The 19,880-nt window shown below is 37.1% G+C and overlaps 1 protein-coding gene across 2 annotated transcripts; it reads right to left on the bottom strand.

Annotated features, from left to right (window-relative positions):
• Positions 1 to 27: 27 nt before the first annotated feature.
• Positions 28 to 17,318, bottom strand: nfe2 (nuclear factor, erythroid 2). 2 transcript variants are annotated; one of them, XM_088331221.1, is made up of 5 exons: positions 17,281 to 17,318; positions 6,024 to 6,055; positions 5,128 to 5,207; positions 4,913 to 5,044; positions 28 to 1,649 (listed from the first exon to the last, which is right to left on the bottom strand). In XM_088331221.1, exons 3-5 carry the CDS (start codon positions 5,173 to 5,175, stop codon positions 420 to 422), a joined length of 1,410 nt encoding a protein of 469 aa, XP_088187347.1. In that variant the 5' UTR covers positions 5,176 to 5,207; positions 6,024 to 6,055; positions 17,281 to 17,318; the 3' UTR covers positions 28 to 419. The 2 variants fall into 2 exon arrangements, with proteins under 2 accessions (XP_088187347.1, XP_088187346.1); XM_088331220.1 differs by lacking the exon at positions 17,281 to 17,318 and having other exon boundaries at positions 6,024 to 6,158.
• Between the last annotated feature and the right edge of the window lie 2,562 nt (positions 17,319 to 19,880).

The raw sequence follows: 19,880 nt of genomic DNA, 5'->3' as shown, positions 1-19,880 counted from the left end.
TTTTTCAATTAATCAATTTACTTGTTTGACAACACCATGTCCACAATAAAGAGATTATCAAAATCGTGATGGGATTTTAGTCAGGTTTTTCAGAAGTATTTACTTGGCACCATGGAAAAGAAATTGAAGGGGCGGTCCAATGAACGATTTTCACCGTGGCAATAAATATTCTTTGTTTTTATTTTCTAACCTGGTCTTACATTTGATTTCATAATGCATATAAGAAGTCTTGAACACAACATGCCTAAAGCAGTAGGAACCCTGAGATATAGTCATTGTATTCAATATGTGTGCAAGTTAAAATTTTATTCAAAAGGTTTTAAAGAGAACCATTGCTATAGTGTAATTCTTCCTGAGTTCTTGTGCCCCAACAATGTGACTTGGTGTTCAGACTCAAGTCTTGCATCATTAAGAGGCAGCTATTCCTTCTTTTGCATAATTGCATGAGGTGCCAAATACGTTTCTCCGTCTGCCATAAGCTGCAAGTAGTACTCATCTACTGAATATGATTGTCCAGTTTCATCTCTTAGGTGAGAGAGAACCTCCTGGTATAGTTCAGTGAGGCGGCACTTGATGAATGACAAACTGTGCTGAAATTCACATCTTTGCTGCACCAGGTCTTCTCTTTGAGCCTGTAGCTGGCCCAACTCACTTTCGAGATGAATGATGCTGTCCAATTTGCGCTTGCGGCAGTTCTGAGCCGCAACTTTGTTCTTTCCTCTACGTCTTATGTCCTTTATCAGGGCCGATTGCGCTTCAGTCAGGGTGTACTGCGTCAGAAGCTCGTTGAAGTCGTCCACTGGCAGATTAATGATATTCTCCATTGGGAAGGGGATTTTTAGAGCTAAGGCCCGCCTCTCATCTTTGCTCATTTGGGTCTGGGCTCTTCCTTGAGGTTTTGTGTGCAGCATGTGTTGCCAGCTCCCTCTGCTGGCTAACTCAGTGTTAATATTACCTGCAGTCCCTTTGGCTGACTGAATATTTGGTGCGTTGAATTGCGAATGTCCAATGTGCAGTTGTCCTGGAGAGTATGATGTCTGTGCACTCGTCTGCAGGTTTGAGTAAGCCCGACTTTCGTACGCTGTCTGGTATTGTGTTGTACATTCAACCGTGCTTTTTGGTTCCCCATCATGGTATGCAATAGACATGTCCGTATCGTTGTAATATGATACACAAGTGGCAACATTTTCTGGGGAGGCCAAAGGTGTACTGGACCCCAAAGAGAGGCCAGAATCCGACTCCAGTTCATCAGCTGAGTGACAAAAACAACTTTGGCCGAATGTTGCCCAAATGTGATTATCTGTGGTCTCGGGAAGGCTTTTATTGACCTTTCTTTTGCTTTGACTGGAAGAGCTTAACTGTTCTGTGAGGGTCACAAGCGAGTGGTGGGTTTGCAATGGCCCGGATGCCAATCTTTGGTGGAGTTGTGGTCCTGTGTACCTATAGAGAGATTCTGCGTTGGAGCCAGGATGATGAAGGGCAATTGCCTCTTCAGAATAACCTCCGTCATACAAGTCCGTAGCGCCGACCTCGAACTGAGCTGGTTCGGAGTGGCATTGGGTGGCCTCATATGCACTCATAGAAACCATTGGTTGAATGCCTTGGTATTGTGCTGTTTCACACATGCTTTCACCAGATGTCTCCAAGCCCTGTAATAATAGAACAGCACAGTGGCTAAGAGTTACATAGTATTGGGCAACATTTGAAATTGTGTTCATGGAATGAAATACAATATTAATCAGGAAATCTTATACATTACAAATCTCAGAATAGGAATAATTCACATAAACATCACTTAAAAATTGTCATCCTTCTAGAGTTCGACCCCAAACTTGTATTATATTGTACAGTAATCCCTCACTGTATAACAGTTCATATAAATAAATACATTTTCGGACTAACATCAGTTGGAAGAATGACATTTTATAGGAAAACTCCAAAGTGTTGAGAAAACGTAAACTGTTTTTAGTAAATCTATTATCACAAGTCAAAACCTAAAGCAGATTGAATCCACAGAAACTAGATTCAAGTTGAGGTTGGAACACAAAGTCTTGGACAGTAATACTTCCCTGTATCGCAGTTTACTTTCCGCAGTTTTACTACTCTGCATTTTATCCAGCATTGTGTTTTGCATTCAGATTGGCTAAACAATCTCGCCAACATTTTTCTGCCTGTGTCCACTTGTGCGTCAGTAACATAAACCAGCTTGAAGAACATGACGTACGTACAAGTCTTTTTCAATTTCAAGTTTCTCTGAAAGCCGTGTCAACAGAACGCTCTGGACCGACAAAAGAACCTGCGACTGGGCCCAAAACGCAAAGGAAGATGCTTTCTATCGCAAACTAGTTCTCTACATACTAACTAAAATAAGGTTTAATAATTTTTACGCCACTTTTTTTATTCAAACATGTCCATATTATGGCGACAAGATATAGTCTGATGTAAAAAAGTGAGAGTGTCCTGAATAAATAGTACGACATAGAAGCAAGATTGTATTTAAAATTATAAACAAAGTTTATTTGTTAAAAAAAAGGTAATAAAGAACAGTATTTTTATTTGTTTGGAATGATTTTTACGGCATTACATTTTAATTTGCAGGAAGTTTTTTCCTATGACAATCTACCACCGGGAAACCCTACCTTAATTTTTTGCAAGGCCCAAAATAGATCTCCAGAATTGATCTGAAATCATTGGACTAATAAACATTTCATAGTGCCCTGTTTAGGTGTAGCATGCTCCTAAACGTTGACTCCACATGATATCAAAACAATACTGTCATGATTCACCTGTGCCCGCTCATTTGGCGCCAACTGCTGCGGGTTCTGATTGGCTCTCTGCCCCTACTAAAACCCAGTCCTGTCAATCCCCTGTTGTCAGTCCGTCTGCGACCCTGTGTGTATACAAGGCAAGCCTTTTTCGACCCTGACTCCCGCCTGTCCTGTTTTTGCTCCTGTTTGTCTCCGGCTTCGACATGTTTTGATCCCGAACACGTCTGCTCTCCCGTCCCGGCTTACGACTCGTTTCCGACCCCGACCACGCTTTGCTCTCCAAATCCCGGCTACCAACCAGTTTTTCCGTCCCTGACACCGCCATCGCTCGCTACGGAAGATCCACTTCCGTGTTCGGATCACAGAGCCACTTGATTCCCGCGTCCAGCGAACACCGGATCGTGGGCGCAGCCCTTCCACTTTATTTCAATAAAACTTGTGGTAAACGTCACGCAATTGGGTCCTGTTTCCGTTCTGGTCCTGACAAATGCCATCTGAAGTAAAAAGTTGTCGTGTCCTGACTCAATAAAGCAATATAGCAGCAATATTCTATTTAAAATATAATTTAACAGTATAGATTTTTTTTTTAAAGTTGTGTTTATTATGTACTGTACTTTTGTTTGTTATACAAATGCTTGAATCTGTAAATAAGGTTTGTTCTTTGATTTCAATGTATAATAGAGTACTTGATAAATAAATAAAGGTTTCTACTTTGGGGTTTGGACTATTGAGGGTCGTTTACAGATTGAAACCCCTCGAAACGAAGGATTTCGCAATAGAGTTCGTACGTGTGCTTTAAATCCTTGATTTTTAATGTTGTGTTTTCAAGGACTGATATGTGCTTGGATTTTGGGTGTATCGTTTGTAAATGCTTGAAATTGTTGCCATTTTTCTCATAAGTCTGTTTAAAAATGACGCAGATACTGCTCTCTGGTGGCTTCGCTTTGCCATTGCATTTCTTTTTTCCTATTAATTCACAGCAGCTGGCATTAGTTTGTCATTTTCCTATGAAGCGTAATGGCGCCCTGCGAGCAGGAGCATGCTACACCTAAACAGGGCACTATGAAATGTTTATTAGTCCAATGATTTCAGATCAATTCTGGAGATCTATTTTGGGCCTTGCAAAAAATTAAGGTAGGGTTTCCCGGTGGTAGATTGTCAGGAAAAAACGTCCTGCAAATTAAAATGTAAGCTTCATACTGTATTACTGTCATTTTAACCTCAAAAAGGAATATATTCTCAATTTACTAAAGATCTATCATATGTCTTAATAAATGCATATTCTAAAAACCGCACATGTAAATTGCTGATTGATTTGCGGCTCTGAAAAATAATGATTCACACCGGATTTTTTCTTTTAATTCTACCAGGAATATTGGCTTATAAGTGCTTGAATTTGACCTTGAAAAAAATGTACAAACCATGTGTATAATTGGGTGTGAGTGTATATATATATATATATATATATATATATATATATATATATATATATATATATATATATATATATATATATACTGTATATATATCCCAAAATCCCCGTTGCAAATTGTTCCAAATTGTTATGGTTCTTCTTTCAACTGGGGAAAGTTTAAAAATAGTCGATAACATATTTTTGCTATATTTCAATTTGATTTTTATCAGAAAAACAACTTTTAAATATGGCAAAAAATAAACAAATGTCTTTTAAAATTGGCAAAATCATCCATCAATGGGTAAAGATTGTATTTCTCAGTGCAGCTTTAGTAAAAAAAAAAAAAAAGTGTAATTTTTGTAAACACAAAATTCAGTCAATGACATTACATACAAGTCAAGTCGAAGTTCGATTTTTACCTTTTTCACATGTTTGCCTAACTGAATCTTTTGGAATTCCATATTCAACCAAACTTCGACTTGACATTACACACATATATAATAACACAATTATTTTTGCAGTCGACTTCTGTTCTTCACATTTTGCCACGGGAAACGACAGCTAACATCCCTTTTTTAAGCATACCACCAAAATCTTAATAGTTCATCCTGAAACTTGACATTGAATTGAATTACTAAGCTCATACGAAGTGTATTAATAGCATCAATAATAAAGAAACCCCTTTAATTCCTAACAATGCAGACAAAGGTTTCCTGTGATTAACTGTTACCTGCAACTCTGTTATAGCCATTAATTCCTGCCAGGCTGCATCCATCTCGGAGTGCTGCGATCCATGAGATTTGTCACCAAATAAATTGACCGTTGCTCCTCCCCACACCCTGCTTGTGGTGCAGGCTAATACCTTGAAAAAGAGTAAAATTCGCTGTGAGCAGAGTGCCATGCATGCTTAGCTGTAAAAATAAAAAATGCTTTGACAAAACCAACCTCACAGGTTCTCCGTGGCGGGAGCGAGTAGTTGCTTGTTGAACACATTTGGGACAGGCTCTCATTGCTGAAGTTTAACCCTGTCAAAATTCAGTCAGCATTAAAAATCCAGATATAAACTTGTTTGCTTCGAATAGAATACTAGGACATTGATAAACAAATATAAGTATGATCTCTGAATAATAACAAATATCAGAGTCTTTGTGGCTAAACCACTCTCTTTTCAATTTTGCAAAACCTTTTTTGGGCCATATTAAGGTTCCTGAACGTTTGACTCCTCCCATCAGCTGTGCCAACCAGTGATAAGACAATCTGCAGGGAAACAGCATATTCTGCCTGGCCGACTGAGGTCTGATAGAAGACTGGCTGCATTTTTTTGGGACCTTAGCAGTTTTCTTACCATTATTTCAATTTTATATATGGATTAGTTGTTTCGAAGATTTGCATTGTTTTGATGGACTGCACTATATTTGTGATGAGGTTTTATTACCAGACGACTAGTTCAATTTTTACCTTTTTTTCACATTTTTGCCTAACAGAATCTTTTGGAATTCCATATTCAACCAAAAAAGACTTAATTGAAAGGCTTTATGTAATAAATCAAATAGTTGTTATTGACCACTTGACCAGCGGTTAAATAACTGCACAACTTATGTTTTAAATATATCGGAATCGAGGTAAAACTATAAAATGCAAATTGGCTCTTAAAAGTAAACTTATAAGATTTAGTATTGCATTGACATGACTTTAGTGTAAACAATTTATGCAAAGGTGGCTATGAATGAACATGCATTGTATATGCACAAAGTCTGATCAATTAAGACATTTCCTATTAAGTTCAAAAGTTATTTAAATGACTACCGAATGCACAATATACGAAATATGAATCAACATACCTGAGCAACATTCTTGACATGCGTGTCTTCACCTAGCAAAAATGTCAGATGATCAGTGCCAGTTTGCTCTGGACTCTCGGGCTGCTCCAAAATTGTGACTCCTCAAGGCGGTATGTCCTCGCCCAACTGCTTGCCTCTTTGCTTAGTGATGTATTGTGTCGCTAGCTTAAGTGGGACGTCTCTGAGCACTCAAACGCAACGTTACCATAAAGTGGTTCATGCAACCTTAATAGCACACTTACACCCTAACCTCCAAATTTCCCCCTTGCCCTCATGGCAGACCACAAACCAACAGTCTGGTGTGAGCCATGTCAATGATTCAGTCACTTTGCACTCAACAGAGCGTTACAAATCCATTTCCATATGCACACAATTTGGGTCCCATTAATAGAACGATACAGTAAAAGAAAACAAAAATAAGATTGAAGAACTACTTCATTTCAAAGCTTCCCAAACAAAAGTTGGGGCTTCTGTGAGGAGGAATACCTGGGGTCAGAAAAATAAAATGTATACCTACCAACAGGAAGAGTGCCTTTGGAATTACAAATAGTGTTATTTTAGGTTTACCCAACTCCTGTTCCAATAAGGAGGTTGATAGTATCCAAAACACCTATAATTATATAAACACAAATTAACTAATGTGTTTGAATTTTTAGAATGTAAAAATGTTTTGGAAAAAAAACACCTGCAATTCAAGAAATAGATAGATAGATAGATAGATAGATAGATAGATAGATAGATACTTTATTCATCCCCGAAGGGAAATTCACATTTCCAGCAGCATCCCTTCGCTGAGAACAATACAATAATAAAGCAAAAAGAATACAATATACAAATACCCAGTGTGACGTGCAAATGCCCACTGTAGCGTGTTATATAGAATAACTAAATAGTGCTACACAGAATACATATTGCAATAAGATTCGGTAATATGCAATGTAGGTGGTGTGGTTTACTGTGGGCTTTTACTCTACCAGGTAGAGTTAAAGAGCCTCATGGCATGAGGAAGAAAAGATCTCTTCAGTCTGTCCGTAATACAAGACAGTGACAGCAGTCTGTTGCTGAAACTGCTCTTCTGTCTGGAGATAATGCTGTGTAGTGGATGCGATGGATTGTCCATGATTGACCGCAGCTTTTCCAGTGCCCGTCTCTCAGCTACTGTTGTTAGGCTGTCCATCTCTTTGCCCACAACAGAGCTCGCTTTCCTTGCCAGTTTATTGAGACGAGAGGCATCCTTCTTCTTGACGCTGCCTCCCCAACACGCTGTCGCATAACCCCTTGAAATCTCAAGACAAAAGTAAAGAATGATAGGATAACGTTTGACTCAGTTCAGAGTTGGACCAAAAAATGGAAGGAAAAACACGAGTGCAATTAAAATATTTGTATATACTTCTTTGCTTCATCCATTTTTAGATGTCCAGGGTACAGTTCCAGCACAAATAAGAGACAATAGGTTAAAGTGATGTCAGTTAAGTGGCAAGTCCTTAGTGCCCAAAATACAACTTATATAAAACCCTTTGCCCAGCTTCTCACAGTCTCTCTTGGCTCTAGTTAGGATTTTTGCATGTTAAATAAACACTACATGGCTGGAGTTTCTTGGATACACTCTTGGTTCGTCCAAAAACTGGTTTCGTATTTCCATGATGCGATCCGTGGAGCAAGTTGACTTAAAGTTGTGAATTGTGAACGTGGCTTAGCAGTATCGAGCTGATCCAAAACAATGCCAGCAGAAATCTTCCACAAATCTTTCAGTCAAAATAAGTGGCATCTTTGTCATGTTTGTCATTGAAACCGACAAGGATTGTACAAGAGCGTCTGCAGGTATGCGATTGCAGTGGCAGTGGTCATGTTGTGCCGTACAGTAAAACTGCTGGCCAGCCGCTACTTTAGCAAGAGTGCAAAATCGTCATTTAGTGTCTCCAGTTTAGAAAACTGGGACCAAACCCAGCTGGAGGCAAATTATTCAAGCAATTCAACAATAATTTTTCATGCAACATGAGCAAAGAGATCACAACATCATCATTACACATAGGGAAATGAAAAGTCCGGGTGATCGTCTTTTGCGGAAAGAGGTCAGACGTTGCCAATTGTATTTGGTGGGTTCTTTGTTTGTACAGGTAAAAAAACTAATTTTCTATAGCTCTTTAGAAAACAGTTAAAATTGCAAAAAGTTGATGGGAAACATCAGTCAAAATTGAGACTTATGCCTCACACTAAATGAGTTAAGCAAGGGTGGGATTGAGCCACAGTAGATTATAAATGTAATGCATGGCCCGAGACAGGTAAAAAGGACTGCATTGTTCCTCTACCTGGGACACCAAGCATCAAGATAGAGGGAGAGATGGAAATGGAGGCCAGTGATTCTTTCTGGAGTCTAAACTAGGGGTGTCCAAATATTTACCTTGGAGAGCCAGATTCAGGGAAATAAAATGATGGAAAAGCTACACTAAATTTGTAAGCAAAAGTAAATGTCAAGAAATCACATATGATTCAGAATTCATAATGATACTGTTAAATTATATTATATCAATAGCTTTCTACATAGCAGTCAGGTAAGTTTAAAATCAACCCAACCAATTTCCTGACAAGGATGTGTTGTATGGGCACCAACTGGTCTAAACATAGCATTTTGATGAACATTAAGAACAAATATAAAAATTTAAAACCAAAATCCAATTGTTTTCATCCATCTCTAAGGGTGGCCATTTTAATAGTAAGTATTGATTAGCAATTACGTGGCATTCACTCAAGCTTCTGAAAACAACTAATCACAGTTCACCTGCTGTATGTACCACAGTTGTATTATGTTTTAAACTAAACACTGGGCAACATCAACAAATGACCACGCCCCAGAGATTGATAAAAACTTTACATCTTAACTAATATACAAACACAAAAACACATACTTAGATCAGTAGAGGCCATTACAATATTATTTGGGGGAATACTTTGGTTCAACCTCGACTGACTGAATTAATGACACATTATAGTAATTGTAATGCAGCAAAGTAATCCTTATTTTAGCCAAGTGTACCTGAAATTTGATTGTCTTTTTTCTGTAACCGTAACGGAACACAATTACATGTTTTTGTATCCTGATTACGAAGCGGCCGTTACATGTATTCTGTTACTGCCCAACCTTGCAAGCTAGACTGAAAATGAATGATGGACTAGAGATTCTTTTTTATCTCAATGAGATCTTCGGTGCACACTGGATGAGTTGTTAGCACGTCAGCCCCCCTGTGCACAGGTCCTGAGTTCAATTCCAGCAATTGGCCTTGCTTTTGTGGAGTTTGCAGTTTTCCCAATGCTTGCACATTACAAAAAGGCAGGATAGTTGGCGGGTCAAAATTGTCCTGAAGTATTGATGAACGTGTGAATGGGTGTCTGTTTTTGAATGCCCTGTGACTGGTTGGCAGTGAGTTCAAGGTCTCTCCTGCCCACTACCCGAAGATGGCTGGGATGGGCTCCTGTTAGTGAGGATAAGCAGCGCAGAAAATGGATGGATATTATGATCGACCTGTATTTGTTACTAGATTGAATATTATAATTTGGGTGATTTTTTTCACAACTTATTCTGACAGTCTTTAACTATTTTTTTTTCTTAAAAAAAAACAAAACAATTTAGTGTTTACCCTGGAGTGTCATGTCTATTCTCCTTGCATACATTGTTTCACCACATTGATATAAATGACAATAAAGATAATTATATTTTATTATTTATATTTAAATGGGCTTTTTTGCAGTTTACTTATGCAGCATGTATGCATGAAAAAGAAATCCAAGCCCAGTTTCAAATGTTAAAATGGGAAATATATATATATATATATATATATATATATATATATTAGTACTGAAGTCAAAATGAAAGTTTTGATACAAAATTTAACATTTGTTTGTTTTTTGTGGTTCTTAATTTCGTTTTCTTTTTTTAATCATTAAGTTCAGTCTTTACACTCTCATAATGGCTTCATGCATACACATAGCATTAAAAAATGACAAAATTAAAAAAAACTTTTGCTTCAAAAGTGCCTTCTCCTTAAAATGAAGCTAAACATAATTTAGTGCATTTGCATATTGGTACTTATTTTTTAATGGAAAATAATTTTTTAAAAAAAATCTCAAAAGGAATGGGAGATATTGTTTCTTTGAATTAGAGTGAAGAAAATACTGAGGTCCTCGAAGTTCTAAGATGCTGGCAGTCTATAGAGTCATGAAAGGTGAACATCTACCAGGAATGAAAGAAGGGACTTCCCAAGTACTTCCAGCAAGGACTTCCCAGCTTTCCTAGCAGCAAGCCCCTGACTCAACCACAAGCACCACAAGCAGCCAACACAAGCATGTCATTAGAGCGGCCGCAACGTTTTTGGATACGGACACAGCTCCCAGGTCGACACCCACGCTTCTTTTCTTGTTTGTTTGCTTCAATTAATTTGGGGTTTTTGTATTTCTTGTTTGCCGTTTTAGACTTTTATTCCCCATTAAAATGCTGACAACAACATGTTTTTAGCAGCAGTTGCGTGGATGAAAAACACTAAACTGTCATACAAACAGACGTGGGTAAAATAACTGTTACTTCAGAATATCTATACATCCATTTTTTTGCACCGCTTATCCTGAGTAGGGTCGCAGGGGTTGCTGGAGCCCATCCCAGCTATATCCAGGCCGTGGGCAGGGGCCACCCTGAACAGGTTGCCAGCCAGTCACAGGGCACAACTTCCTCTGTAGGGGCAAACACCATCAGATCGTCGAGGTAACATAATAGGCTCATGAAATTCTGATCACCGAATATCGACATCATCATCCTCATAAATGTTGCGGACACAATGTTAAGACCATGTGCCTTTTGTACCGCAAGGTCATTTTCATTCAAAACAAATGTCAGGAAAAGGCAAATTTTTTCTGCTTGTTAGAAATAAAATATAAAGCAGAATACTGTTTTGTCAAATGGAGGAGTATATCAAACATAACTTCCCTTTTAAAAGGAGCCTTTCTGTTATATTTCTGAGAATATTTGTCACGCATGATTTTCACACTTAGCCACTCGACCAGCAGAAAATTAGGAACCTTCACATCCAGTAAATTTTCTATCAATGTGTTTCGATCAAGACAATGGTTTGCAGCTATGGATTTTGTAATTATTTATCTGATTGTTGGTTGAGCTATTGTATCTACAAATGCATCACAGAGTTCTTTGGATTTTGTCTGTTTACTTGCTATGGAAATTAAACTTGCAATGTTACATTCTAGTTTTGGGGGGAATTGAACACACAATGCAAAATAGATCAATTTGGAAAATGTAAACTGATGAGTACCCTATATGTCATGGTCTCCAACATGGTGCCCCCTAAGGACAGCTGATGTGCCAGCAGACCTGCTCAGAAAATAGCTCACCAGTGCTGTGTCATTTTGATCTGTTTGTAAAATTGTTTTTTTAGTGGTTGACCAAGTGAGTCTATTTAACCCTATTTCCCATAATTGACCTGACAATAACAGAGTAACAACATAGTAATAACATGGTAAGTTTTTACTTTAGGAATGCATATCAAACTGGATGCTCGGTACGCTAATTAGTGTTGGGCACGTTACTTTAAAAAAAAAGTAATCAGTTATACTTACTCACTGCTTCTTCCAAACAGTAACGGAGTCAGTAACTGAATTACTCTATAGTAAAAGTTACTAGTTACGAGGGAAATTAATTATTTCTGTCACTTTAAAACAAGTTGTTTTATGTCAAAGAATTTGAACTTTTCTGAGCAGTATTTGAGTCAGTTGAATAGAGAAGGACAAACATGTATTGGTGTTATATAAGCATGTATTATTTAATGCACCTCACCAGCTTTATCCTACACTTAAAGTGTAACAAATTTCTCCATCCATCCATCATCTGCACTCTTTATCCTCAGTAGGGTCGCGCAGTTGCTGGAGCCCATCCCAGCTATCTACGGGCAATGGGCAGGGGACACCCTGAACCGGTTGCCAGCCAGTCGCAGGGCACACAGAGACAGACAATTCACTCGCTCATTCACACCTAGGGACAATTTGGACTGGCCAAATAACCTGACATGCATATTTTTGGGGGAATGTAGGAGGAAACCGATTTGCCCCGTTGAAACCCACGCAAGCACGGGGAGAACATGCAAACTCCACACAGGAAGGTTCGATCTCATGACCTCAAAACTGTGCTGCACACGTGCTAACCACTGTGCTGCCGTGCTGCCGCAATAAATACAAACATTAAACAATATAATAAAACAACAATCAGCATTAAACATTAAAGTTTAATCAATTAAATGAAATTTTTTTTTAAAAAGAAATTACAAAAATACAAACATCAAAAAGGGGAAAAAGGAGCTAAATAAGAAAAAGTAATAAAAACATTTCTATATAAACACATTAACACTAAAAACACAGGAAATACAATTAAAATATTTATATATCTGAAAAAAGAAAAGCACGTTTTATCTATTTATTTTTTTGTGCTCATCAAATTTAAAGTCATCAACACATTATCCCCCAAAACTGCAAATTGATAAATCATAAGACTAAAAAGGCGTCTCGGAGGAAACCAGCTAATAATTGGTGGGGAGATGGCTTCCTTCGTTCACTTCCACAGACATGTTAAGTTCGCAAACGACATGAGTCACACATTCGCCTTTTCTTTCGGTACATTAATAAATACTGTATTTGTGATCTCTATACAACTGTATGGCAGTTGCTATTTTGAATGGTGACATGATCTGAAAAGAAGAGACCTAAACAACTCAGAGCAGAGCGTAATATTCAAAGTAACACACCGCTTTTGACCGGCAGTAAAGGTAACTGCATTGTCATGGTGGAATTTTTTTCTGTTAGATTATCCCGACACTGAAAATAATGATGCCGTTTCGTAACTGCGTTATTCATAACAGCGTCATTCCAAATCTGGTGCTAATTAATATCAAAAAGTAGCTGTCATCTTGAAAAATGTTGGAGACCGCTGCTTATATCACTTGTAATGCATACACATCCCTGTTGAATGCACTCAGCACTAGGTGTGCTAGAACTCGTCCCCCAACAAAAATGCCCTTTTATAAAGTTATTTTTATTCTGGATTTTTGTTACTTACCAGTTTACTGTGGTCAACGTTGGCTGAAATGGTATTTAAGAAAAAAAAGTGGCAACGTTCACAATTGTGCAATGTCTACATTTTTTGTGGTGATTTTTTTACATCAAAGAAAACAAGGGAAACAAAAGAAAGGACTGGGAATTCCCTAGTGTGGAAAACTGCTGACGCTCAAATGGTTCCATGCTGTCCTTTCTAAACTATAGTTTTGTACAGGCACGATGCAGGAAACAAACAGTTGTTGTGGTTGCACTGACTCCAAATGCAAACTTCTATCAGAAGTAAAAGTAAAATATTGAAAGACAAAATAAAGATCAATCACAATCAGCATTTGTGGATATTAGAATTGTTTATTCATGCAAACTAAAATACAAAAAGAAAATACACATTTTCACTCCCTCTATTTTTTTCCACCTGACTCCTAAAACGTTAATGCAAGGATTTGACACACATGATAACCTCCCTATAATCTTGTTTCATACATTCGGGCCCCGATGTTGGGGAATGCTCTGCCCCCTGAGATTCGATATGAAACCTCAGTGGAACTGTAAATCTAAGCTTAAAACACACTTCTATTCTATAGCTAATGAGTTACCTAGATTTCCTGTTGATGATATCTATGTTATATTTGTTATTGCAACATCCATTAAAGCCTGGTCATCCTGGAAGGCGGATTACCTCATGTGCGGTCTCTTCTCAAGGTTTCTTCATTTTCCACATGTTGAGGTTTTTGAGTTTTTCCCTGCCCTCATGCATGTTTTTGATCAGGGGCTGGTGTAATAATAGTCTGTCATTTGCAATAATCTGTGGTCTGTGCAGCCCTTTAAGACTCCTTGTGATTAAGGGCTATACAAATAAACGACTTGACTGGACATTATGTATGAATCATTGGCATTATTTTGATAAAAACTGAACTCTGTTTTATCTCAGTTTTCGATTAATATTATTCCCTTTAATATTTCATGTTGTTGAATGTCAAAGTGACATTGTGAGTCATTTAGGGCTCCCTTGTGGTAAAATATCTTCATTCAAGGAAAAAAAAAAACTGATTTGAATAATAAGCAAAACACATAAAAAATCATACCTTGTGCATTTGTTAAAATGCTCATAGCCTCGTGAAGACCAGTAGTTAAAATTGGTTTTCTGTAATGGACATTTCTAAACCTTAATATCCCCCACCCTGTGCATCCAAGTAACTCATTTTGAGCTTGAAAGAGATAATTTAGTGCTTTCTAATGAGACCAAATTTGTAGTGGTGGGGCTTTGTTACCTTGACTTCACCATAAAAGAAAATGGCTTTACTCAGTGCAAGCACTTTTTATTGGACGAGGAAAAGTATTATAGTTTTTACCAAACACATTTTCTCTTAAAATGCATTTGGCGTTTTATTTATAATACTCTAATGAACACATTTAAGTGTTGGTTGAGGCATTTTAAATGGAGTGTTCGCAATTTGAAAATTGTCCACTTCCTGACGCCTTCTTCTGGCTGAAATAATTGCAACCTCTGTCAAGCTACCTGTGCGCTGCGTGCAAATAATTTTCTGTTTTGGACAGACTTGAGTAAACTCCCCATTTTTAAATCATTTTCAGGGTTTGGGTTGGCATTTACGCTTTATTTAAAACGGTTCGTTTACTTTCACAATGTTCAGCCTAGAATAAAAAAACAAGCACGAGCGGGAAATCACTCTTCACTCCTTACCTACAGCCTAATGCACTCTGTGGCCAGAATGCTTATGATAATAGAAAAGCACTCTGACAAAAATATATATAAAAGCACTTTGAACTCAGTTGGGCATTGTTAACACATACTTAGTACAGATATTTAATTTAACTTTTTAAGGTCACCTCTAAATACGAACCCACCTTTGTGTGTAATTGATTCTAGTATTCAAGTGTTTAAAAATTGTCCCCCGTGGTGGACTTTTGAAGTTATTTTATTGCCAAACATTCAAAATGTGTTAGGCCTCGAATAGTAGAGTAAAAATGGTGGAGAAATCCTGGACCAGAAATCAGTTTTACAAATTGAGAAACTCCATCGTCAACGACCTTGATGTTTCAGATGAAGAAAAGAAAAAGATCTCTCATGAAAATTCAGGCCCCTCTTGAGCAAAGTAAGGCAAGGATGGCTGAGTCTGCCAAGAATAGGAACATTTTGCAATGACAAGCAAATGGTTTCTTTTACTGGTCAATGCCCATAGCGTCAGCATGTACAGAGTAAACCAGAACCCAACTGGACTGAAGGCATTGGTCTTACCAACTTATTTACTGTTGGATTTTGTGGTATACACCAAGGCAAGACAACTTTCACAGCTACAGGAGGAAAGGGCATCGGGAAACAAGCTGTTCTTCAATTGACTATCTGTTCCCCAGTGCACCAATCTGTTTGACAGGTGCTTTACAGCAACTAGCCTCCTTAACTCTATGATGAGAAAATGACTTACAAAAACTGGAACCCTCACGAATTAAAGGGTTCCAAACAACTGCAAGACCATAGGCAATAAGTTCTGAAAAATAAAGAGGATCATCAGAGATTGTGGTGTCACAAAGCACACCTGGACTTGCAGTAATCAAAATTTTTGGGCAACAAGCCAGTGGTTGAGTTTCTACAGGATGGGCTCTCACTAGAAATTCACCTAGCAATCACCAGGTGTGAGTGGAAAGCAGAGCCTAGGAAGAAGTGACCAAAAAAGGCAAGGGAAAGCGAGAGGGGAGAGAGAAAAAGAGAAAACCAAACCTGACAGCCAGACTGTAACATATAGAGTAACATCAAGTGTCTGGGGAAGAAACCACAGAAGCTCCCTGACTTCAATTGGTCCTTAGTGAAGAGTTAATTGCTTTAGCTCAAGCAGAACGTGCAGCAAGTGACAGCCTAGATGACTTCACTCACACAAAACAAAAATGGAAACTATAGCCAATTACAGCTTTGAGACGCTATGGTGCTGAACATATTCCAGAGATGGTGGACAAAACATATGCACCAAGGTGTCGCCAATCTCGCTGCAGCAGTAAAACACTTTATGTGCTCCAATTGCAAGATTTGTGTTTGTGTTTCAAAGAAATGGATTTGCTTTTCAAGTATTAGATGATTATCAGATTCAGCACAATTGGGATCTTATTCATAAACAATTAGGTAAATAAATATGTAGGTGATGATGGTGAAAACACACAAAAAAAACTAAATAACTGGGGATACCATCACACAGATATACATCTTAAAAAGAACACAAAACAGATATGTCCTGCACATTTTATAGTTAGGGCAGACAAGCGGGAGCTTGAAGCTGGAGGAATCTGGCTCAAGCTTCCAGTCCTTGTCTTTTTAATGCACAGAACAGGACACTTAGCAATGGTTGGTTATGCTGCCTGGGGGCTGGACCCCCTATAGCAGCAGATCCAAAGATCCTTGTATGATGGACAACACAGACCACAAAACAACCAGTTTTTGTCATGAACACCCATAAGAATCATTGTTATTATGATATATATCCTTATTATATTATGCTGAAAATGTATGGAAACAGCAGTGATGATAATGATGACCGTGAGAATAGTGATGGTGATGATAATGATGATGATGAAGTGACCATGCATCCACCGAAGCAATGTAAATATGTATATACGTGAGGTGTTTGTTACATGTAAGTACACAAGAGTTTAAAACTGAATTATTAAGGAAGTCTGGGGGTAGGATAAAATAAGCATATGCTTCTTCCTGTTTCTTTTCGGACATATACGTTAACATTGTTTTTTTACTTGTTGTTTTATTTTGTTTGATATAAATTTTCATTCATTCATTCATTCAAGTACCAAATAAGCATAATGGAAGGAAAAGTGAAACAAAAGAAAATAAATGATGGACCGTTATATTTATGTTGAATAATTTGTCAAGTTGACTTTTTGATATTTTTTGTTGGACTATTTTACAATGAAGTTCTGTTTTCCCTGTTTACATGGGTCTGATGTCCACTGTAGAAGTCACATTATAGCTTAAAAACGAAAATTGAAATTTTCAAAAAATATTTTTGCCGAATTCCAATTTCTACACATAGATTAAGGAATTTCAAAATAAATGTGATTGGACAACATGTTTCTGGTATTCAAGAGTGTAGGTAGAGAAATGTATATGTATTTGATATAACATGTGGCTCACCTAGAGGTAGCTGACACGATTGGTCGGAATCTTGCTGCTGCATGTAACAACGAAAGTCTTGTGAATGTCTGTGCAAAAAAAATTTAAGAAAAATGGTCCAGTTTATTCATTTTAAGTCTCTATAGTTTGTATTCTTCCTTGTGCTTTGTAGCGCTTTTTGGTTGCACTACACAATTCAGCGGCTTCGAGTGATCAAATATTACTCAGTGTCCGTTTAAGAATGAATTTCTCCTTATTGCACGTTTGTGAGATGATTATAATCCAATATAAACCTTCTCTAATGGACAAGTCGATTGTGTTTCATCTTTGTATTCCTAAAAGTGCAAGCTTCCCAATTTAAAGCTCTAATTTATTTTCCAAATTAACCTAGGTGGCTAAAAACAAAATAAAAAAGATCAATTCATTTCTGAACTTGGCTGTAGGGTATTGAAAAATATATAATCTACAAAAAAGCACATTTTGTCCTCTAACACAGAAAGTAGAACACAAGTGGCTAGGTAAGTGAAATACATGAGGGATGCTTGTCTGCAAAGATGAAGAGGGAGGGTAGGGAAAGAATTATGTTGGTTACCGGAACCTCTGCTTAACACTGATAAAATGAATACTTGAGCAGAAGGAAGAGAACTAACAAGCTTGTGGTTATAGTCAGCATACATCACAGTGAAAAAAAACAATCGATAGTATATACACAACAAATACATAATACCTTGCAGTTGAGATCCTTGACTGAACCCACAACATTGTTCACTCATTTTCAAGATCCCAGCTAGCAATATTTAACTCTTTGTGTTTTTTTATCATACAAGTTTGAATTTGAAAATTAACGTTTAACCGAATAAACTTCTTAAACTATCCTAGTTGCCCACATTGTTGTTATGAATTCAAATACTTTATGGGCCCATAAAACGTACAACAATGCAGTTGCCTTTATCTTGATATACAATTATGTATTTTTTTAAACTCTTGATTTGAAAATGTCTTTTAGTCTGGGCAAACTGTTATGTCATTTATGGACCAAGATACAGGGAAAACCCCATTGGCCTGGTTTCCCCAATGCTTCCCAGAAGCGGGAGGTAGGATAATTGGAGTTGGTTGAATGTAGGAGGATACTGGAAAAAACAGTGAGGGATGAGTACACCAGTACGAGGAAACCAACGTGATCAACATGCAAACATTCACAAAAATATTTGTCATTGTCCTCTTTAAAGACGGTACTGTCCCATTTTATATATATAAAAAAAATAATGGCATGGTCTAAGGCAGGCATAGCAAGCTCAGTTTGGTTAGGCAGATGGATCCAGACTTTATGTTCCCAGGAGGCCCGGATGAGTAAAAAAAATGTCAACGTCAAGCTTAATATCTTTGTTTTTCAGTACTATGCTTTATCATTCAGCCACCATTTGTAGCCTACGCTACAAATTATATTAAATGACACGAGATATTTAATAACCACAACACATTTTTTTCAGAAACAATGGGGAAAAATGATTTGCAAGTTTTACATTGAATGTGTCACAATTTGTTTATTTTAACAGTTGAGTAAATGCAGCTTTACATCTCGACCAACTCACCACACTCAAACTCAAGTGGGTGTTTTGCAAACAAATATTCTTGCCTTAGTTGTTAGAATGATTTGAAATGCAGAACAAAGAAATACAAATATAAAGGTATTTTGATATTTACTATTATAAGTATAGATGGAGGCTGGTATTTTGCAGCTCTGAATATATATATATATATATATATATATATATATATATATATATATATATATATATATATATATATATATATATATATATATATATATATATATTTTTTTTTTTTTTTTTTTTTTTTTCATTATGCCTCTTTTAACATTTTGTGTTGCCTATCCCCGCTCATTACCGACGCCAAATCTTTGCTGCACTAATGCAGATGCCATTTCCTAACAAACATGGACTAATTTTACCATCAAAACTTATTTTTCAATTAAGGTTTGTTCATAAACACATAAACCTATACGACCTGAAGTTAATATTACTATTATTATTTTAATAATATTGAATATTCCCTTGTGTTAGATCCCCACTCTGTTAGGACCAAACTGGGTGGATTTTTCTTCCAAGGTAATCTAGCTGTAGCTCTTTAGATGATTAACTTTTAGCTAGATAACTTTAGACCGAATAACAAATCTTTAATAAGTAAATCTAATATTTTTTGTTTAAACACTCAATAAATATTTTCCATAATCTACAATAACAGGGTAGACATTTAAGAGTGTCTTGTGCAAATATAACACATTTAAACTAAAATAAAAAGAAAGGAGACAGTAAACGTTGAAGCTTACCTTTTTCTACAGTTGAACTCTTGCCAAAATCAAATTATGTCACTTTCTCCAAACGGCCTTTAGAGATTTGTAGATATGGGGGGCAATTGAGCACATTCTAACAGGGTGGAACATTGTTCAAGGTTAATTGATTGCAAACACTTAAAGTGAATAATTGAAGTACTTTTTACATACATTTGGCAGATTTTAGAGAAAAATCAGGGTAATCGAAAGATGCAGACATGAAATGCTGCTACAGAGAATCACCCAATTAATACATTTCATCGAAATT

The sequence above is a fragment of the Urocampus carinirostris genome, chromosome 3 (genome assembly GCF_059441175.1).
Source record: "Urocampus carinirostris isolate Australia breed hairy pipefish chromosome 3, RoL_Ucar_1.0, whole genome shotgun sequence".
Taxonomy (NCBI): Eukaryota; Metazoa; Chordata; class Actinopteri; order Syngnathiformes; family Syngnathidae; genus Urocampus; species Urocampus carinirostris.
This window is presented reverse-complemented; position numbering and strand designations above follow the sequence as displayed.